This window comes from Ursus arctos, unplaced genomic scaffold (assembly GCF_023065955.2).
Source record: "Ursus arctos isolate Adak ecotype North America unplaced genomic scaffold, UrsArc2.0 scaffold_1, whole genome shotgun sequence".
Classification (NCBI taxonomy): Eukaryota; Metazoa; Chordata; class Mammalia; order Carnivora; family Ursidae; genus Ursus; species Ursus arctos.
In genome coordinates this window covers 61,122,723-61,146,640 of record NW_026622763.1, presented here as the reverse complement: position 1 = coordinate 61,146,640, position 23,918 = coordinate 61,122,723, and the positions used below count along the sequence as shown (strand labels likewise).

The window sequence follows — 23,918 nt, the reverse complement described above, 5'->3', positions numbered from 1 at the left end:
ATACTATCAAGTATTATTGCTCAAAAAAAAAAAAAGAGGGGCACCCGGGTGGCGCAGTCGTTAAGCGTCTGCCTTCGGTTCAGGGCGTGATCCCGGCATTCCGGGATCGAGTCCCACATCGGGCTCCTCCGCTGGGAGCCTGCTTCTTCCTCTCCCACTCGCCCTGCTTGTGTTCCCTCTCTTGCTGGCTGTCTCTCTGTCACATAAATAAATAAAATCTTTAAAAAAAAAAAAAAAAGAAGAAGAGGAGAAATCAGAATCTAATTAACCCTCTCTAGATCCAACTTTTAGGATATGGGATAAATGACAGAACAAGTTAAACACAAGAGCAATCGACCAAACCGAGTCTATGAGACTCTATAGGCAACTCCCATGGTTCGGTCAAGAAGTCATGGTGTGAAGAGAGCAGGAACTAATTTAGATTTCAAGATACTTTAAAACCAAAACAACCAGGGGTGCCTGGGTGGCTCAGTCAGTTAAGCATCTGACTTGATTTCAGCTTAGGTCATGATCTCAGGGTCCTGGGATCCCCACTCAGCAGGGAGTTTGCTCGTCCCCCTTCCCTCTGCCGCTCCCCCTGCTCTCTAAAATAAATTTAGAAATATTTTTAAAAGACAAAACAACCAAACATACCATGTACACCTACTCTAGACAGGGATTTGAACCAACTGACCATAAGTACATCTTGGAGATAACTGGGATTTTTTTTTTTAAAGATTTTATTTATTTGAGAGAGAATGAGAACAGGCACATGAGCCCCACCCCTGGGGGGGGGGGCGTAGAGGGACAAGCAGACTTCTTGCTGAGGGCGGAGCCCAACACAAGGCTCAATCCCAGGACCCTGAGATCATCACCTGAGCCAAAGTTAGAACTGAACCGACTGAGTCACCCAGGTGCCCTGATAACTAGGAAATTTTCAAATGGACTGGACTTTAGATACTAAGAAACTCTTACTAATTCTCTTAGGTATGATACTGACATTGTAATTACAAGTGGGAATGTTCTTTTTTGATGTATCCTCAAGTATTTAGATTAAAACGACATCATATCTGAGACAGGTTTTAAACAAAAGGGGGAGAAAAAAAAAAGTATGGCAAAATATTGATGGTTACATGGTTATTCAAGCTAGATTACATGTATGTGGAAATTCATGACATATTTCTTTCAGCAAACACTTCAAATTTTTTAAAATAGTTAATAAATCACTTACAAAAAAGGTTCAATATATATAATTGACAAAGTTTATTATCAAGAAACTTTAGTAGGTTTTTAAAAAGACTGTTTTGGTTTTAGAATACTAAAGGATGACAATCCATGACAGGACATATATAAACAAGGACAATTAAAATATTAAATACTATCTAAATTAAAAGACCATAATTCAAATTGTTAATTATAATCTTTGTGTCTTGTCAGAAGGAGCTGTACAAGTTACCCTTCATGAAATTCACCCCACCAACTCATGAAGACTACAAAGCTTCACCACAAATTCAATTAGATAATTTATGGTCATCAATGCTGAGTTTTTGTGCTTACACATGCACCATCACAGAAAGCACAAAATCCTATTTACAGGGATTTTTTGTTTCTTTAAAATGTATCTCAAGCATCTTTTAAAGTGCGAGCTACAAATATGCTGTACCCTTAAAGAAAAAGGCTTCCAAAGAAAGTCTGAGCTAGCTATCCAGTGCTGCCATGAGTGGTTATACAACTAACCAAAGGACAGCCGGCAGTACTCTGCTAACTCGGTTTAGTGTAGCGGCCTCCTCCGTGGTAGGTGAGTTCTCGGCTCTTACTCTACTACCAGCCGAACATGTACTCCATTGCTTTGGATACAAGACTTTCATCTTTTTTTGGCGTTTGTCTGTCAGAAATAACCTATTAAAAAAACATACACAATTGTTAGGTTATAGTGTCCTCAGGATCATAGATTCTAGAGTTAATGGCTAATTTAAAAGAGCCAAACAGTTAAATGTATTTGTAATACTGCACTGTATATTTAAAGATTAATATATGGATTTAGTTAGAACATCCTTATGCTTTAAAGGACAAAATCTTACTCCTTTGGCAAGATAAATTACATCTGCTCCTTATATCAGGAAACTGAACAAACAACACAAAAGCTACAAGAGATTTTTTTTTTTTAAGTAGGCTACACGCCCAGCATGGAGGCCAATGCAGGGCTTGAACTTGTGACCCTGAGATCAAGACCTGAGCTCCTGAGCTGAGATCAAGAGTTGGATGCTACTGACTGAGCCACCCAGGTGCCCTAGAAAATGAGTATTTTAAAATACTGGTTTAGGGGCACCTGGCTGGCTCAGTCGGTAGAACATGTGACTCTTGATCTTAGGGTTTTAAGTTCAAGCCCCGCCGTGAGTGTGGAGCCTACTTTAAAAATAAAAAAATAAAATAAAATAAAATACTGGTTTAAAAGAAAAAAGGAAAAAAATAGGTCTAGTCTCCAAATTTCAGGGGAAATCAAAAGACTAAATTGTTACTACCTGTCTTACTAAGTGTTTTATTTGCTGTTTCGGACCCATGTCTGTGGCTTGGCATGTTCAGAACCTGGTTAATTTACTAGCGGACAACAGCATACTGAATGAGAGTCATCATACTTGAATCATTCTTCAATGAATACAATCAACTTTCCTTTAAACTTTTTGAAATGAGAAATTTTGAAATGGAAGCTGGTCAGTGGTTTCCCGGATAATCACAGCTACTCCAACCTGAGGTTCTTCATTTGTGATGCCATCAGATTTAGTCATCAGTTTAACAGGGTTTTAACATTCCCTCAGGCCAGAGATGTTCACAAGAGAAACTTTTAATGTATGCAAATATAACTCAGAAAAAACTAAAACTCTCAAAATGTTTTAAATAACGGCAAAGAAATTTTTTTAAAAAATCGACCTAAGTTTTCAAGTGGCCAAAATTCTAATATTTAAAATAGGAAATTTAAGAGCGCAAAGTTTATAGGTATTTCATCAAGGCAACACTTCAGTAAGAAATATTAAATGGCACAGAAATCAATCCAATGAAAAAGTCCAACGTGCTAGGCACTTCACCTTTAAAGTATATCTTTTAATAAATAAATACATAATTAGATAAAGTATATCTTTTTTATCCAATTCTTAAAATACCTGATAGTCACTAGTAGAAGCTTTGTATGCTGTAGCAAGAGGTCTCATGGTAGAAATCTTAGGAGTACTTCCAGGTTGGGCTGGTGTACCTAAGGTTTTGATTGGTGGTGTAAAGGCTAGAGACGGAGATGATAAAGCACACCTGTCACTGTTTTCCATAACACTCTGGAGAAATAAAGATAAAAAACTTCTCTGTTTATAAACATACTATGTTATTATTCACTATTACATCCTACTTAAAAAGAAAACTTTATTAAAAGGAGCATACTTTCTTTCATCTAATTAACCTTTCAAACAATTCTAGCCTTGATAAAACTATATATGCTTCTTAGCTAGTATTTGAGATACAATGCTCAGCCAGAAAGTACACGTCAATGACCTCAAGCATGATCAAGACAACTAGAGACGCGTAAGAGTAAAAATTTCCTAACAAGTACTATGAAAAAAAACACAAGGAAGAAAAAGCAGAATCTTGAGGAAATCCTGGGGTAGGAGGAGGATTAAAGTCCAGTGTTACTGAGTAGCCAGGAACCCCAGATTCTCCTCTAGCCTCTACAAACATCTGCCACAGCACAACGTAATAATTACATAGCTATACAGCAAACACAGATTGCAGATCCGGAGCCATGCCTGCTTTCGTGCATTAACGTTTGTATACAAGCACCAAGCGCAGTGCCTGGTAGACAGAAGTTCATGCATAATTATTTAAGAATGATCGTGATTTTACAAGCCACAAAGGAAAGTATAAATTGTGCTAAATATTATTTTATGGGTATATATGTTTTAAAATATTTTAAAATAAAAATGACTAATAAAAAGCTTCAGCCATTTAATAGTTAACCCTGTTAACCATTCCTGTGAAATCTTTTGTTCTGAAACAGCAGCAGTCTTTTAAAGTACTTAAAGAATTTGATGTTGCTTTGCACAAGAGACTGAGAAGTTAAGAGACCTAAAATCTAGGTCTCACCTTTAACCACTGTAAGTTACTTATGTCCTCTTGGTCTCTTTATCTGTAAAATGAAGGGGCTGGTATGGATTAGCTCTAAATTCTAAAGTCTATAGCCTACATCTTTGGCTTCCCATGAAAACAGTAATATAACATCATCACATTTCGTAAGAAAAAGGGGCATAGTGAAGCAAAGTGGCATAACAGTCAACGTCAGTGCTTAGACTCGTGCTCTTCATATAGATTAAGCTATTTTCCTTACATCAGCAGTAACTTACTTTATCTATACATGGTTTTACACCAATCATGATGGACTCTCCAAAAATCCTCCCATCTTTGCTTAAGGCTTTCCGGGCCTGCAGTTTAGATTGATAACGAATATGCATCCAATTTCCTGTATTAGACATCTGCAAAGAATGAAGTTGTCTCTTAAAACATAAAATATATAAAATCTAAAAAAATGAATTTTATTAGAAAATACAAACATATATATGAAGATACAGGTGTGCCTGGGTGGCTCAGTCGGTTAAGTGTCTGCTTTCGGCTCAGGTCATGATCCCAGGGTCCTGGGATGGAGTCCCATATTGGGCTCCCTGCTCAGCGGGGAGCCTGCTTCTCCCTCTCACTCTCCCTCTGTACTCTCTCTCTCTCTCAAATGAATAAATAAAATCTTAAAAAAAAAAAAAAATATCTGCTTCCACTTTTTATTTGATGCCCCCAACAAGCTGTATGTTAGGATCCAACAAAAATCCTATTAAACAATTTCTTTTTTTTTTTTTTAAAGATTTTATTTATTTATTTGAGAGTGAGCAAGAGAGAGAGAGCATGAGCAGGACGCAGGAACATGCAGGAGCAGGGGGAGAGAGAGAAGCAGACTCCCTGCTGAGCAGGGAGCCCCACACAGAGCTGGATCACAGGACCCTAGATCACGACCTGAGCCTAAGGCAGACGCTTAACCAGCTAAGCCACCCACGCGCCCCCCATTAAACAATTTCAATAATTTCTACCTAACTCTCAATTCTCTACTATAAAGAATATGTGGCAAGTATTGGGGCACCTGGGTGGCTTAGCTGGTTAAGCATCCAACTCTTGATTTTGGCTCTGGTCATGACTTCAGGGTCCTGGGATGAAGCCCCGTGTGGGGCTCCACACTCAGCAAGGAGTCTACTTGTCCCTCTCCCTCTGTTCCTTCCCCAGCTTGTGCTCTCTCACTCTCTAAAATAAATATGTAAATAAAATCTTAAAAAAAAAAAAGATATGTGGCAGATATTCTCTGAAACAAATTCTCAAAAGGTAATTGTTCCTTACACTCGCTATCAAGTTTTTGTATTCATCAATCCTATTTTCTGTAGGAATTAAAGTAAGTCAATCCCTGGTGAAAGAAAAAAGATTTGTTATTTATAACTCGTTATAGGTAAGGTAAAGCAAGGTAAGATACTTTTTCAAAAAAGCTCACTACAAGCTAAAAAAAGCCCTAAGTACTCTGTAAATCAGGAATTTCTCTCTTTTCCTTTATCTCCAATAAAACAAGCTCATACTGGAAGACAGTAATGTAATATTTGGCATAATTTTTGTTAACAGACTGTTAACAATTTAAAAAAAAACGGGGGGGGGGCCTGAAATTCTCACTCTCTTATCTTCTCTCTTTATCCCTTTTTATCAACTACTATGCAACTTCTAGCCTTCACGACTCCAACAGGCATATTCAATGAAAACTTAAAAAAAGAAAAGCTTTTAAGTTTGGAAAAAGCACACAATATTCAGGAGCAGAGTTTCCCTCAATTTACAGCTTGTTTTTCTTCAGACTAAATCTTGAACTGAAAAGAGGTAAGCCTTACCACATGTTTTAAGATATTCCCATACTGTGCAAATTGTAATAATATATAGGAAGCAGATGCTTGAGGAAACCTGAAAAAAGAGTTGTCCAGTCAACTTCCATAATAAATACAAATGCAAATTACCATACTTATAAGTGTTTCAAGATAAGGTCCCCCTAACAGACTAGAATATTAATAGGAAATCCCTGATCATTGTTTCCCCCATATCAGCTAAATCTATCATTGCTTATCACCCCAAAGCAAGTATGTTAAAATTACTTTTGCCTCAGCCATTCTTCTCCATCCCCAGATTCCATTTATGGAATCTCTAAAATTCCATTCTCACTGTCATTACCACACCCTTAGGAAAGAACTATGATGCGGCAGCTCTGTATGTATTTTACAAGGGTGTGTGAGCATGTGTGTGTGAAATACTTGGGTGCACTACAGTTATTAAAAGGAAAAGATGTCTAAATTATACAGTCATATTATTTTACATTGGGCACCAACTGAAAATTCAGAAATTTAGTTCTGAAACAAAAATGAAAGTCAGTACCAATATCAATAGTATAGAAACATTTAAAAGAATGGTTATCAAAGTTTTAATAGCCAAAAATCTCTGAGAAAATTGTGATATTTTCTTCTTTATAAAGTTCTGTATGGCTTAAATATTTTATCAGACATTATTTTTATAGTTCAAACAATAAAGCTATTTTAAATAAAAAATCTGGAGTTTCCTTAACCAGTAACTTCAGTTATCGAGAACCTGGATTAGAATCTAAGGGGAAAAAATCTGAGTCACAAAAATAAATGAGAAAGCCCACATATTAAAATGTATGTGAGCAAAATACAGCATTCAGGACTGAAATTTTATTTTATGTTACATATGTTTGGATTTAAGATTTAAGAAAAGCAACAAATAAGGTAAAGTGCCTACAAAGCAGAGCTAAAGAAAATAAAAATTAAAGAAAACTAATGGTTGCAAGTGAGGGAATTACTTGAAAAATAAAATATAATTCTAAGACTCTAGGACCACTTTGAGTGGAAACATTCCAATATCCTGTAAAAGAACCACCCTAAAACAATGAATGATATTTCATGATGATCCTGAGTCAACAGAAAAAAGTTATTAAATTATCGAAGAAAGAATATACGTATTTTAGATGTACTACCCTATAAATTACCAAAATATTTTATCCTTTAGAAGAAAACGTTTCAGTTCTTGCAATCAAACTCATATAAAGGGTTACTAAAACATAAAACCAGAAAAGTAATAGGTGGGAAAGTGTGTATATTAATGAAGAAAAAGACTAGCAGGAGAACTTCCAGTAATTTATCCAATTACTGAGGAATCTTAAAAGTGACACCATTACTACTGAGCCTCAAAAACAGACTTGGGAGTGGACATCCAAGTTCAAAAATCTTGCCATGTCGTGAGAGAATATGAAAATTTAAACACAAAAAAGAAAAAAAAAAATCAAGCAGCCATCCAATTGCTATGCATGGGCTTTCTGGAGCGTGAGATGATCCCGATTTTCTACCTAAACGAGATCAGTAACACACAGAATCTCTCTGGAAGGTTACACAAAAAACAGGTGGCAAATACTGCTTCTTAAAGGGGAGAAAAATTGTGGCTGGGGACAAAAGTGGGAAGGAAAAGTTTTCACTGTAGATTCTTATATATTCCTTTGAATTTTTAAATTTTAAATAAACTGAATATATAAAGTCCACTAACATTTACTGTGCATTTTTCTTCAAGAAGCTCATGTGTTATTTTTATACTTTTTACCCCAAAACTAAATATAGTAAGACCCAGTATCAGTATGACATATCACATTTTCAGAAGCAAACCTTATGTAGTATGGTATAAACAATAACAGCTTAAAAATCAAAGGACCTGAGGATTTTTGCTTACACTTTACTAATATAGATGTAAATCTCTGAATAAATCATTTAATCTAAAACCTCAGTTTTTCATCTGTAGGTGATGCAGTATGACCTCCAAAATGCTTTAAAGTACTTTTTTTAATCTAAAAAATCTATTTGAAATGCATCTAGGCCTGTCATGTATAATTTCTATCAATACTCAATATCCTGTAACTGTAAAGTACCAACCTTGTAACACAGTATGTACATACACAAATGAAATTCAATTTGATAGTTTCAAACTGGTTAAGTCCAATATAAGCAGAGTAATAACCACTACAAAGAAAGGAGCTTCCTAAGTCTAAAGAGGCAATCCTGTTTCATTACCCAGCAAATATGCTTAAGAGAAAAGAATATGGGGGCGCCTGGGTAGCACAGCGGTTAAGTGTCTGCCTTTCGCTCAGGGCGTGATCCCGGCGTTCTGGGATCGAGCCCCACATCAGGCTCCTCTGCTATGAGCCTGCTTCTTCCTCTCCCACTCCCCCTGCTTGTGTTCCCTCTCTCGCTGGCTGTCTCTATCTCTGTCAAATAAATTTAAAAAAATTTTTAAAAATCTTAAAAAAAAGAGAGAAAAGAATATGAGAAGCAGCAAACAGATAAATGATTAAAAAAAAAACAACTACACACAAACACTGAACACTATTAGTAATGTACATGCTGGTGGTCCCTGGGAGGCTCAGTCGGTTAAGTGCCTGACTCTTGATTTTGGCTCGTCATGATCTCAGGGTTGTGAGATGGAGCCCTGCATCGGGCTCTGTGCTGAGCATGGAGCCTGCTTAAGATTCTCTTTCCCCTTTCCTCTGCCCTCCCCCTCCCTCTCTAAAAAATAAATAAATAAAAAATTTTTAAAAATAGTAATATACATTCTGAAGTGTCAGGTGATTGATTTGTAGTGATGTGTGCAACTTACTCTGAAATGTACCAACAAAAAAAGATGAATTAATGGACGATAAAATGAATGTAAGTAAAATATTAACAACCGTAGAAGCCAGGTGGTAGGTATATGAGCATTTGCTGTGCAATCTTTTTTTTTTTTTTTTTTGGTATGTTTGTTTATTATAAATGCTGGGGACAGGTTTTTTCTTCCTTCCCCCTCCTTTTTTTTGGAAAGGTAAATGATTCAGAAACCTTACCCGAACACAGTCACCCAAGTGTCATCCAGGTGATCTTCAGAAGTCAGAGAATCTCCTTGAGTATAAAAAGGATCCAACTGTGCAGGAGATAATGTTGTCTTTCGTGGTTGACCAATGTTTGCTGGACTAAACATACTTTGCCCTATATTAGTATATTTAGTAAGTTAGTTACCAATATAAACATCTTGGTTTATTTTAAATTAAAGCTCTCAGTTTTAAATAAAAAAATACATTAAAAGCTGGCAATTGCACACATAGTTCAAAATATACAACTGCAATCAAATGATAATTTTATACTACCATACAATTTCAGAGCTCATTAATAATTGAGCATAACTTATGATTTTGCATAAGTTTTATTATTATGAATTTGCCAATGTTTTAATTTCCAGTTAAGCCTACACAGAAGGATCTCCAATCAACCTCAAGGACTTTTACTTGGATTCATCTTCCAAACCTACCACTTTCATCACAGCACCACCTCTGCCTTAAAAATATGCAGTAACTTGTTACCTACAGAAAAATTCAAATGCCTTGGCCTCCACAATACAGTTCCAACCTTATTTTTTCAATAGTCCCCTAAAAAGTATCTACCCTAGCTCCTGAGATGTAAATGCAGCTTTTATTCAGGTCATCTCTATCTGAAATGTCTAATTCTGTTTTTTGCTTATCCTTCAATAACAGCTACCTATTAATAAGTACTGCTACATGTCCCAAATGCCAAGCTGAATGCTTTATATATTCACTTTATTTCAAAGGCACTGGTCCTTTGAAATATGACAACACATTTCTGAAAAGCAGAGATTATTCTTTCATCTTTGGAGTAGTAATGATTCATTTAAACAAAAAATATTTTTTCAGCACTTAAATATGCACCAAGCAGGGGAGCCTGGGGGCTCAGTTGGTTAAGCATCCAACTTTTGATTTTGGCTTAGGTCATATCTCAGGGTGATGAGATCAAGCCCTGCATCGGGCTCCACCCAGCAAGGAGCCCGCTTGGGATTCTCTTTCCCTCCCCATCCTAGCTCACGCTCTCTTAAAAAAAAAAAAAGCACTAAGCATATTCCAGGAATTGAAGATACAGGAGTAAACAAGTTAGACCAAAAAAAAAAAAAAACACCAAAAGAACCAAAAAAAACCACCACACCTATCTCTAATGGAATTTAAATTCTAGTGGAAGAGAGACAAACAAGTAAATAAAGTATGTTAGAAAACAGAAACTCCTACAGAAAATAAATAGACAGATAAAGCAGAGAAGGGAGACAGGAAGTGTGTATGTATCATACATGGAAGTGTTAAATAAAAAGAAGATTTCACTGAGGTGAAACCAAAACCCCGATGGAACTGGAGGACGAAACATGACAATATCTGACAAAGTAAATGTTAACTGGAGAAAAAAATTACATACAAAGGCCCTGAGAAAGGATATGACTGGTGTTTGACGAAAAGTAAGAAAACCAGTACTTGCACAGTGAGGAGGGGCATTTGAGATCACAACAAGTATATGAACACAGAGAGGTAACAAGAAGTCAGATGATGAAAAAAAACTTTGCAACCCACTGTAAATAAAGCCTTTGGCTTTTACCTCAAACGAGTTGGGAAGCCAATGGAAAATTGTGAGCTAAAGTGACATAACAGGACAAAAATCTTGAAATAATAATAAACAGCAGCATTTTATTGAGAGTATTTATTACAACATTTTTTACATGTACAATTTTATTTGATTCTAACAATCCTTTAAGACAGGTCCCCATTAGTAACTCTACTTAACAAATTAGGAAACAGGGGATGTTAAATAATGTCCAGAAGGGATTCCAATCTAGGCAATCCAAATTCAAAGTATGAGCTCTTAGGAAGTAACATAGTTAACACCTGTATTTACTATGGAGCAGTTCTACAAGTGTGCACTGGAGACCCAGAGCTCCCGACGACCCCTCTCATGGGATTAGCCAAGTCAAAATTATTTTCGTAGTCATTTAAGGTTTCATTTGCCTTTACATTCTCACTATCTCATGAGTACACAGTGGACCTTTCCAAAGGATACTTATTGTGATTCAATCAAGATTGAAAACAGAAGTAGACAGGAGAATTCAGCTGTATCTTAAGCTAGACATTAAAATTTGAAAAGCACAAAGCAATGTCACTCTTCTCATGAGAATCTCTTCTTGTAGAAAGTTATTTCTTATTTTAAAAAAAGATTACTTATATTTACAAGAAACAAATTACTTTTAGATGAATTAACACATACTGCAAAATATTGTCTTAATTTCTAATATAATAAATATCAATAGCTATAATCCAAAGCTCTTTGGGCTTTAATATTTAAGAGCGTATTAAGGACCCAAGGAGCGCCTGAGTGGCTCAGTCAGTTGAGCATACGACCCTTGACTTTGGCTCAAGTCATGATCTTAGGGTAGTGAGATGGAGCCCTCCTGAGTCAGGATCTGGGCTCAGCGAGGAGTCTGCTTGAGGATTCTCTCTTTCCCTCCGCCCCTCTCCCCACGCTCTCTCTCTCTAATAAATAAATAAATCTTATTAAAAAAAAAAAAAGAGTAATAAGGACCCTGAAACTAAGAAGTCCGAGAACAACTACAGGGCCTTGTACATGATTCGCAATCCGTGTTTACTGATTTCCGGAGGTTCTCTGCTCAATACTTTCTAACTATGTATCTGCTGTCTAGTCATTTGTCCTGAATTCCCGACTGTGTTGAAAATCAACCTAAATCATTTCAAAGTGTTTGTAGTCAAATGGAGCTCTGAAAGTATGCTCTTAAAAAAACAAAAGAGGGGGGATAAAGCTACTGTGTTAAGTTTTATAAAAGGCCATATACTATATAAATTATCCTGAAGGGAGATTTACAATTCACATAAAAAACTCTAAAAGATTATTGAATAAAGAAATATTTTTAACTTTATTCAACCCCAAATCTCTTCATAAAATATGTATGTTGGTAAATGTTGATCTTGGGTTGAGTATACCTTAAAAATGCTTGATTAATGAGAGAATTTACAGGAACTGCTATTACAAAATGCATAATGAAGCTATTCAAATCCAAAGCTGAGATGCAAAAAGGGTAACTGAGTTTTCCTATTCATTAATTTCCTATTTATGAATACAGAATGATTTTCTCAGAACCATACAAAAAGAAGTTCTCTTACCAAAACATATTCAATGACCAGTCACGGTGACACACAGTTAATCCACAACAAAGTAGTACTGGAGAGTCAAGTTACTCTCCAGATATAACACTCAAAAGGTCAAACTAAATTTTAAAAAGATAAAAATCCTAAACAGCTCCCCAAATTTTATTTTGGGACATTATTATTTTATTTTAGATCCTCATGTTTCAACTGCTAGTGAATTACGAAAAATATAAAAATATCTTTAATGTATGGGGGATAAAGGAAGTACAACATCTTGCTTTTTTGGAAGGCAACATGTAATTGTGTTTGGAGCCCAGAACACGATTGGATTGGATGGCAGAAGGCTACTGTTGCTAGCACTGGACTAATCATTCACCTTGGTAGAGAGCATTATGGGAAGATGAGAGGGAAGACAGTAAATGGGTTTGTAGTTAGGTCACGTGTAGTTCTAGTACTTATTGTTACAACTAGAACAAGTTATTGAACCTCACTTCCCAAATATTACCAAAAAAAAAAAAAAACCCAATTACAATATTAATGATAATTGCTGGCAAGTACTGAGCACTTATACTATATTCAAGGTGCTCTTACAGGTTCTTTGCATGTATTCATATTTAATACTAAAAGCAATTCTATGAGATAGAACCGACCTTCCACATTCTATATATGAGGAACACAAAACAAATATATATAAAACACCTATCCAACATAAAGATTAACTGAAAGAGCATGTTTAAGAGGTTCAATAAATGTTAGTGTCCATTTTATGAGGCCAGCATTATTCTGAAACAAAAGCCAGATTAAGATCAGACGATCATCAAAAGATGCAGAAAAAGCTATTGACAAAAGTACACCCTCTTATGATAAAAATCCTCAACACCTGGGTATAGGAGGATCCTACCTCAACATAATAAAGGACATATATGTCAAGCCCACATTTGACATCATACTCAATGGTGAGAGGTAGAAAATTTTTCCTCTAAAATCAGGAACAAGGTTGCCCACTTACCACTCCTTTTGACAATCATTATTAACTCTAGAGAAAACGAAAGGTATACAAGAAGGAAATGGAATCTCAGTATATTACATGGGTCAGTCTTATAGATTTATCTTTTGAAACTAAATTCATGCTTAAGAAAGAGACAATATAATTTACTAAAAAAAATCAAACTGCATACAGGATATAATACATTTAACAATTATTCTTTCTCCTCATCATCACAGATGCATTTAATAAGTACAACACATTTTTTAAATGAGGACGATTTAAAATGGAACGTGCTACATTGACAACTGCCTGCTTATCAGCTAACTTATCAACTACCCCTTTAGGAAATAAGCAAAAGCACACAAAAGATACTCTTAAATAAATTTAGTTCTTACTACAAAGACACGCCTTTAACATACAAAAGAAAGTAAAAGGCATTTCAGTATAAAATCTAAAGCCAATTCCAATTTTTTATGTTGTGTATTACCATTAAAAAGGTTCAATTTAGTAATGCTACATCATGTAATAACCTTCAAGCAAGAAATTAAATGAAGGCTCAAAATTAGACAACCATTATGACCTTTAAAAATAAAACAAATCAAAATTAAGTCTCAAACGAATAAGCAATCTAATTTTTGCCCTGTCAACTACTCTGAAAAACGTAATTACTTATACATAATCTAAAACTATTTACATAACTTTAGCATAATTGCCCCCCACCTTGTTAATGTTTAATTGCTCCACTGATTTTACTTCCTTTCAATCAGACTTCTGGTACCCAGCTTTATAAGATGAAAATAAAGTATACCTATCAAACCACATCAAATTGAACTGTAATGTGTCTCCCTTGGTAAATCACTATTCAAACACTCTTCCTAAGATCAAATTAGAGGGCAAAAGACCTTATTACCTTTTATGAAATGTCTTCAATTAAAGAATAGATTTAATTATTTCAAAATAGGCCACTAACATAAATGAAAACAAGAAATAAAGAGTGGTAAATTTTAAACAGATACATGGCATAGGAAACTTCGGAAAAAGAGATTCCTGGCAGTGTATTACCTTCTTACCATGAAACAAAGTAACACAATGTGTACTAAAGAATTTGACCTCAGCTAGAAGGAGGAGTTAAGATGGCGGAGGAGTAGGGGACCCCTTTTTCAGCCAGTCCCCCGAGTCGAGCTGGATAGGTACCAGACCAGCCTAAACAACCATGGAACCAGCCTGAGACGCAGGAAGATGCATCTGGATCTCTACAAATGAACATCTCCAGCGCTGAGTATTGAGGTATGAAGCAGGGAGCCGTGAAACCGCGCACAGATATCGGAAGATAAACGGAAGGGGGAGGGAGCCGCCGCGTTCGGGCGCCGGGAAGCAGCAGCCACCTGCACGGGGGAGCGGGCGGGCTCACGGAGGGCACCCGCAAAACAGCAGACTGAGACCGTGAGCTGGGTGCGCACGCCACCAGGCATCTCGCGGAACACCGGAATCCCGGTGCGCTCACTGGATCCAGACTGAGACCGGGAACTTCCGGAGCGCGCGCGGGGCGGCTGGCGGCGTTAGAAACACAAAGGACAGAGACGCACCGGCCCTGGAAGTGAGGGCTGGGACGCCAGGTGTGGGGCGCACATCCCGGGACGCTGCAGGGTTGAGCAGCACCAACAGAAACAGAGTTAAAGTGGCCAGAACATTAGTAGAGAACGGGCCGCAATCCCTCTGTTCTGTGACAGAGGCTGAAATTTGGCCGCTGCTGCTCTGACTCTCGGAGCAAGCACAGCAAACCGCCAGGGAAAGCCACCAGAGAACAAAAGCTTGGAAATACCGGCTCAGGGAGTGCCCATCCCCATCCCCCCTCGCAGGGGACATGGAGACTCTACCCAAACAGGGCTGCCTGAGTATCGGCGCGGCAGGCCCCTCCCCCAGAAGGCAGGCTGAAAAATCAAGAAGCCCACAACCCCGGCGCCTGGGTGGCGCAGTCATTGAGCGCCTGTCTTCGGCTTAGGGCGTGATCCCGGCATTCCGGAAAGGAGTCCCTCATCGGGCTCCTCCGCTGGGAGCCTGCTTCTTCCTCTCCCACTCCCCTGCTTCTGTTCCCTCTCTCGCTGGTTGGCTGCCACATAAATAAATAAATAAAATCTTTAAAGAAGAAGCCCACATCCCTAAGATCCCTATAAAACAAGGGGCACGGCCTGGGACCCAGTCAATAATTTGGGCTCTGGACAACCCCGCAACCTCTCCTTATCAGAATGACAAGAAGGAGAAGCCCCCCCCCCCCAGCAAAGAAAAGACAGTGAGTCTGTGGCCTCTGCCACAGAAATAATGGATATGGATATAACCAAAGTATCAGAAATGGAATTCAGAGTAACGATGGTCAAAATGATGAGTAGAATTGAAAAAACTATTAACAAAAAGGTTACTGAGAATATAGAATCCCTAAGGACAGAAATGAGGGCGAATCTGACAGAAATTAAAAATTCTATGAGCCAAATGCAGGCAAAACTAGAGGCTCTGACGGCCAGGGTCACAGAAGCAGAGGAACAGGTTAGTGAATTGGAGGATGGGTTAATAGAGGAAAAAACCAAAATAGAAGCTGCTCTTAAAAAAATCCAAGCCCACGAATGTAGGTTACGGGAGATTACTGACTCAAACGATCCAATGTTAGAATCATCGGCATCCCCGAGGGGGTGGAGAAAAACAGAGGTCTAGAAGAGATATTTGAACAAATTGTAGCTGAAAACTTCCCTAATCTAGCGAGGGAAACAAACATTCGTGTCCAAGAGGAAGAGAGGACCCCTCCCAAGCTCAACCACAACAAACCTACGCCACATCATGTCATAGTGCAAATCGCAAATATTAGATCCAAGGATACAGCATTGAAAGCGGCCAGGGCAAAGAAATTTCTCACGTACCAAGGCAAAGGCATCAGAATTACGTCAGACCTGTCTACACAGACCTGGAATGAGAGAAAGGGTTGGGGGAGCATATTTAAAACTCTTTCAGAGAAAAACATGCAGCCAAGGATCCTTTATCCAGCAAGGCTGTCATTCAGAATTGATGGAGAAATAAAGACATTTCAGAATCGCCAGTCACTAACCAATTTCGTAACCACGAAACCAGCCCTACAGGAGATATTACAGGGGGTTCTATAAAAGTAAAAAGGCCCCAAGAGTGATACAGAACAGAAAGTCACAGCCAATACAAACAAAGACTTTACTGACAACATGGCATCATTAAAATCATATCTCTCAGTACTCAGTCTTAATGTTAATGGCTTAAATGCTGCCATAAATGCCACATGGTTGCAGACTGGATAAAAAGAAATGACCCATCCATTTGCTGTCTACAAGAGACTCATTTCGAACCCAAAGATGCATTCAGACTGAGAGTAAGGGGATGGAGTACCATCTTTCACACAAATGGACCTCAAAAGAAAGCTGGGGTAGCAATTCTCATATCAGATAAATTGGATTTTAAACTACAGACTATAGTTAGAGACACAGAAGGGCACTATATTATTCTTAAAGGAAGTATTCAACAAGTGGATATGACAATTATAAATATATATGCCCCCAACAGGGGAGCAGCAAGATACACAAGCCAACTCTTAACCAGAATAAAGAGACATATAAATAAAAATACATTAATAGTAGGGGACCTCAACACTCCACTATCAGAAATAGACAGAACACCCTGGCAAAAACTAAGCAAAGAATCAAAGGCTTTGAATGCCATACTCGACGAGTTGGACCTCATAGATATATATAGAACACTACACCCCAGAACCAAAGAATACTCATTCTATTCTAATGCCCATGGAACATTCTCAAGAATAGACCATGTTCTGGGACACAAAACAGGTCTCAACCGATACCAAAAGACTGAAATTATCCCCTGCATATTCTCAGACCACAACGCTCTGAAATTGGAACTCATCCGCAAGGAAAAATTTGGAAGAAACCCAAACACTTGGAGACTAAGAACCATCCTGCTCAGGAATGACTCGATAAACCAGGAAATCAAAAATCAAATTAAACAATTTATGGAGACCAATGAGAATGAAGATACAACAGTCCAAAACCTATGGGATACTGCAAAGGCAGTCCTAAGGGGGAAATACATAGCCATCCAAGCCTCACTCAAAAGAATAGAAAAATCTAAATTGCAGTTTTTATATTCTCACCTCAAGAAGCTGGAACAGCAAAAGAGGGACAGGCCTAATCCACGCACGAGGAAGCAGTTGACCAAAATTAGAGCTGAAGTCAATCAAGCAGAAACCAGAAGTACAGTAGAGCAGATCAACAGGACTAGAAGCTTGTTCTTTGAGAGAATCAATAAAATTGACAGACCACTGGCAAGACTTATCCAAAAGAAAAGAGAAAGGACCCAGATTATTAAAATTATGAATGAAAAAGGAGAGGTCATGACGAACACCATTGAAACTGGAAGGATTATTAGAAATTTTTATCAACAGCTATATGCCAATAAACTAAGCAATCTGGAAGAGATGGAATCCTTCCTGGAAACCTATAAACTACCAAGATTGAAACCGGAAGAAATTGATTCCTTAAACAGGCCAATTAATTATGAAGAAATTGAGTCAGTGATAAACAACCTTCCAAATAACAAAACTCCAGGCCCGGACGGTTTTCCTGGGGAATTCTACCAAACATTCAAAGAAGAAATAATACCTATTCTCCTAAAGCTATTTCAAAAAATAGAAACAGAAGGAAAGCTACCAAACTCATTCTATGAGGCCAATATTACCTTGATCCCCAAACCAGGCAAAGACCCCAACAAAAAGGAGAATTACAGACCGATCTCCCTAATGAATATGGACGCCAAAGTCCTCAACAAGATACTTGCTAATAGAATCCAACAGTACATTAAAAGGATTATCCATCACAATCAAGTGGGATTCATACCTGGGATGCAAGCGTGGTTCAATATTCGCAAATCAATCAGCGTGATACATCATATCAACAAGAAAAGACTCAGGAACCATATGATCCTCTCAATTGATGCCGAAAAAGCATTTGACAAAATACAGCATCCTTTCCTGATTAAAATCCTTCAGAGTGTAGGGATGGAAGGTACATTTCTCAATCTCATAAAAGTCATCTATGAAAAGCCTACTGCAAATATTATTCTCAATGGGGAAAAGCTGGAAGCCTTTCCCTTAAGATCAGGAACTCGACAAGGATGCCCACTCTCGCCACTATTATTCAACATAGTACTAGAAGTCCTTGCAACAGCAATCAGACGACAAAAAGGGATCAAAGGTATTCAAATCGGCAAAGAAGAAGTCAAAATTTCTCTCTTCGCAGATGACATGATACTCTATATGGAAAACCCAAAAGAAGCCACTCCCAAACTATTAGAAGTTATAGAGCAATTCAGTAACATGGCGGGATACAAAATCAATGCTCAGAAATCAGTTGCATTTCTATACACGAATAATGAGACCGAAGAAAGAGAAATTAGGGAATCCATCCCATTTACAATAGCACCAAAAACCATGCGTTACCTTGGAATTAACTTAACCAGAGACGTAAAGGACCTATATTCTAGAAACTATAAATCACTCTTGAAAGACATTGAGGAAGACATAAAAAGATGGAAAGATATTCCATGCTCATGGATCGGAAGAATTAACAGAGTTAAAATGTCCATGCTACCCAGAGCAATCTACACTTTCAATGCTATCCCGATCAAAATACCAAGGACATTTTTCAAAGAACTGGAACAAATAGTCCTTAAATTTGTATGGAAACAGAAAAGGCCCTGAATCTCCAAGAAACTGGTGAAAAGGAAAAACAAAGCTGGGGGCATCACAATGCCGGATTTCGAGCTGTACTACAAAGCTGTGATCACAAGGACAGCATGGTACTGGCACAAAAACAGACACATAGACCAATGGAACAGAATAGAGAGCCCAGAAATGGACCCTCGGCTCTTTGGGCAACTAATATTTGATAAAGCAGGAAAAAACATCCGGTGGGAAAAAGACAGTCTCTTCAATAAATGGTGCTGGGAAAATTGGACAGCTACATGCAAGAGAATGAAACTTGACCACTCTCTCACACCATACACAAAAATAAACTCCAAATGGATGAAAGACCTCGATGTGAGACAGGAATCCATCAAAATTCTAGAGGAGAACATAGGCAGCAACCTCTATGACATCGGCCAAAGCAACCTTTTTCATGACACATCCCCAAAGGCAAGAGAAACAAAAGATAAAATGAATTTATGGGACTTCATCAAGATTAAAAGTTTCTGCACAGCCAAGGAAACAGTCAGAAAAACTAAGAGGCAGCCCACGGAATGGGAGAATATATTTGCAAATGACACTACAGATAAAGGACTGGTATCCAAGATCTACAAAGAACTTCTCAAACTCAATACACGAGAAACAAATAAACAAATCAAAAAATGGGAAGAAGATATGAACAGACACTTTTCCAATGAAGACATACAAATGGCTAACAGACACATGAAAAAATGTTCAAAATCATTAGCCATCAAGGAAATTCAAATCAAAACCACACTGAGATACCACCTTACACCAGTTAGAATGGCAAAAATTAACAAGGCAAGAGACAACAATTGTTGGAGAGGATGTGGAGAAGGGGATCCCTCCTACATTGTTGGTGGGAATGCAAGTTGGTACAGCCACTCTGGAAAACAGTGTGGAGGTCCCTTAAAAAGTTAAAAATTGAGCTCCCCCATGATCCAGCCATTGCACTACTGGGTGTTTACCCCAAAGATACAGACGTTGTGAAGAGAAGGGCCATATGCACCCCAATGTTCATAGCAGCAATGTCCACAATAGCTAAATCGTGGAAGGAGCTGAGATGCCCTTCAACAGAGGACTGGATTAAGAAGTTGTGGTCCATATATACAATGGAATATTACTCAGCTATCAGAAAGAACGAGTTCTCAACATTTGCTACAACATGGACGGCACTGGAGGAGATAATGCTAAGTGAAATAAGTCAAGCAGAGAAAGACAACTATCATATGATTTCTCTCATCTATGGAACATAAGAACTAGGATGATCGGTAGGGGAAGAAAGGGATAAAGAAAGGGGGTGGTAATCAGAAGGGGGAATGAAACATGAGAGACTATGGACTATGAGAAACAAACTGAGGGCCTCAGAGGGGAGGGAGGTGGGGGAATGGGATAGGCTGGTGATGGGTAGTAAGGAGGGCACGTATTGCATGGGTGTTATACACAACTAATGAATTATCGAGCCTTACATCGGAAACCGGGGATGTATTGTATGGTGACTAACATAATAAAAAATCATTAAAAAAAAAAAAAAGAAAATAAATATTTCCTTTCAAAAAAAAAAAAAAAGAAGAAGATTTCTGATTATGTCATTGGGATAAAGATTAAATGGTGTCATTTGAATGTTATAAAAATAAAAATAAAAAAAAAAAAAAGAATTTGACCTCAGACCAAAGAGAGGTCTGGCCTTTATTCCGGTTTCTGGAGGTAACCTCTAAACCCTAGAAATTTGCCCAAAGACAGGAGTGTTTTTGTTATTCACACACGCTCCTCAATGCACTTGATAGTTTATGCTAACAAGGTGGCTCAGGCTGGAGGCAGATCACACTACACAACAACCATGTGATTCTGGTTGGAGCTTTGAGCCAAATGCTACCATCACACCCGTAGGCAGAGGAGGGGACTGGAGACTGATTTTAGCCACTTGATCAATGACTCAATCAATCATGGTTATGTAATGAAACTCCAATAAAAACTCTGGACATGAAGCCTCAGTGATCTTGCCTAGCTGGCAATATGGCATGTATAAGCACCACATAACAATGCTGGGAGAGGAACACATCATGGAAGCTTCATGTTTGGAACTCTCCTAGACTTCGCCTTATGCAATCTTTCTTTGGCTCTAATTTATACTGTTTTGCTGTAATAAAACTGTAACCTTAAACATAGCATTTTCAGTGGGTTCTGAGTCTTTCTAGTGAATTATCAAACCTTAAAAAGTAAGTTTGAGAAATCTCTGCATTTGTAGCCAATTGGTCTGAACTGAAGGTAGCCTTGAGGACCTCCAAATTTGCAACTGGCATCTGAAGTAAGGGCAATCTTGGGCAGAATGTTTCCTCAGACTTTCCAGATAACAAACCCATTATACCCAAGAATATATTGAACAATGGATATAACAACACCCAATCAAACATGGTAAAATGAACACTTGTATTCATCTCTAAGCCTGGGTTAGACAACCAATGACAGTCATTCTAGAAAGTCTCAGGTTTTAAGAACATAGGAACTATGGAAGGTGTGAAAGAGGATGCTGGCTGGAATCACGGAAACCTTGTTTAAAGTGTATATAAAAAGGAATGATATGGTAGGCCCTTCCTCATCTTAGGCAGCCAGATGACTACCGTTCAGCCATTCCACCCCCAAGAGTCCTAGAATTTAGTATCTGAGGAAAGGGAACCTAACTGGCTCAGGACACAGTGAGTCCAATCACAGTAGAGAACAACTGTATGGAAACTGATTACGTGAAAGCCTGCATATTGAAAGGAGACTTCTCCCTTTTCTATATTAAGAATACCTGCTTAGACATAAAGATTGAATGTAAAGAACTCTTCTTTGGGAAAATTTAAATTTGAAGGAAAAAAAGATCTACATATGCTGAAATCAGATTTTCCGAACAAAAATCTAACTGACTGTTATATAGTAGAGCCCAGTAAGAGACAAAACAGCCACCAATTTCCACTTTCCAACCAATGTTGATCCACATACACACAAGTATTTCAAGTACCTTTTTAGTGGCTCATTCAATTAAATACACCCCCACCAAGAAAGAAAGAATACTGGAAAAATAAAAAAGAGAGAAAGAGAGAGAAATAAGAACAAGAAGGAAAAAGGCAATATGAGCAGGAATTAAAAAAACCAACATTAATCTCACTGGTAAGATATTTTACCCATAAAAAAAGAAAAAGATACTACGTTTTTAAGTACATTTAGAGAACTACAACAATAAAATGTTCTTGGAAATTTTAAATGGCAAAATAAAAAATTACAAGAGTTGGAAACTGAGATTAAAGACATGTCCCAGAAAGTAGAATACAAAAGTAAAATACAATGTAAGGGAGAAAAAGTAGAAAATTAGAAATCCCTGCAGAGCTCACAAACTAAAGGAATTCCAGAAAGAGGAAACAACAAAAACAGAAAAAGAGCAATTACCAAACAAATACAAGGAAATTTTCCAGAACTGTAGGTTAAATATCTTGATTTAAAGGATCTATCAATTAACTCCCTAGGAAAACAAATGAAAAAGTCCCACACCAAGGCACAGTTTTGACATTGAGAATACTAACCATAGAGAGATCTTCAATTTTTTGAAACCAGACCACATACAAAGCCTAAAAAATCATCACCACACGTGACTTCCACAAAACACTAGAAGCTTGAAGACAATGGAATGATGCCTCCAAAATTCTGAACTAAAAATCTGTACCCAGCCAAACTACCAATCTAGTGTGAAGACGGGGGGAAAAAAGCATTTCAGATATGAGGTCTTAAATTTCATTTCTCTCATAAGAGCTTTCTTAGAAAGCTACTCAAATATGTTCCTCACAAAAAGGGGAAATAAACTAAGAAAGAAGAAAGCATACAATAGGGAAAATAGCTCAACTCTAGAAGTTTGCTAAGGCAAGTCCTAGGATGATAGGTGTATACCATGCTGAAACAGTAAACAGCCAAAAGAGAGGTTAAGACAGAGAAGTTCTCAGTTTAAAGCAAAACAAAAAAGTATTTGAAACTATCTTTGAGCATTTTTAAAAAGGCAGATATGTATCTTAGCAACAACATTTGCTTAAAATAAAGGGAGCAGATGGCACAGAGACAATCAGACAAATGGGAAAAAAAACAATTATTAACTTAAAGAGAAATAAAAATTTTAGAGAAAGGATAAATTACACTATTTGGTTCAGCATAAAAAAGTGTTTATATAGTCGCAAACGCTGACAAAGGAATAAAGTCTGATATAATTATATTCAGTAATGTGGGGGAGAGAAGATAGATAATCTCCAATTACCTTAAGATAAATATACCAATATTGAAAATTGAAAATCAATTAGCAACATAAGCATATATGGTTGACTGAGTAATGGACCTCCAACATGACTACATCCTAATACTTGGAACCTGTGAATATTTACCTTATATGGCAAAAGGGTCTCTGCAGATGTGATTAACAATCTTGAAATGGGAAGATTATCCAAGATAATTCAGGTGGGCCCCCAACATATCCACTAGTACCCTTACATAAGGTAAAGGGAGGGAGATTTTAACTATAGAGAGGTGATGTGATGATGGAAACAGAGATTGCAGAGACACACTTAAAGATAAAAGGCACCACAAACCAAAGAATACAGGTAACTGCTAGAAGCTGGGAGGAAAAAAAAAAGAAAATGGATTTTCCCCAGAACCTCCAGAAGAAAATGATCCTATCAACACTTTAACTTTAGTCCAATGATTCTGGACTTCTGACTTCTAGAACTGAAAGAGAAGAAATCCGAATTATTTTAAGCCACTAAATTTGTGGTAACTTGTTACAGCAGCAATAGGAAACTAATACAGCATCTCATTTAGATAAATGGAGATAAATTCCAAAAGGAATAGCTATAAGACTAGATCTAGACTGGTTGGTTCTGGAGGAATAAAGCTAAAGAATGCTGTACTTCATTATAAGTATCTAAAGTACTGTTTGATTTTTAAAAACTATCTGCTTTTATTGTTTCAACTAAAATATAAAATATTATCTATACTACAACTAGATGCCACCCATG

At 37.5% G+C, this 23,918-nt stretch overlaps 1 protein-coding gene across 1 annotated transcript in view; it reads right to left on the bottom strand.

Annotated features, from left to right (window-relative positions):
- Window positions 1-1,218: 1,218 nt before the first annotated feature.
- NUP35 (nucleoporin 35) overlaps window positions 1,219-23,918 on the bottom strand; it is a 37,946-nt gene continuing 15,246 nt past the window's right edge. Inside the window, exons 5-9 of the mRNA XM_026492381.4 lie at window positions 8,960-9,101; window positions 5,922-5,991; window positions 4,362-4,490; window positions 3,138-3,302; window positions 1,219-1,878 (exon numbers count right to left, since the gene is read on the bottom strand). Of these exons, the coding sequence (XP_026348166.1) occupies window positions 1,801-1,878; window positions 3,138-3,302; window positions 4,362-4,490; window positions 5,922-5,991; window positions 8,960-9,101 (584 nt within the window). The 3' untranslated portion in view covers window positions 1,219-1,800. The remainder of the gene's footprint in view (window positions 1,879-3,137; window positions 3,303-4,361; window positions 4,491-5,921; window positions 5,992-8,959; window positions 9,102-23,918) is intronic.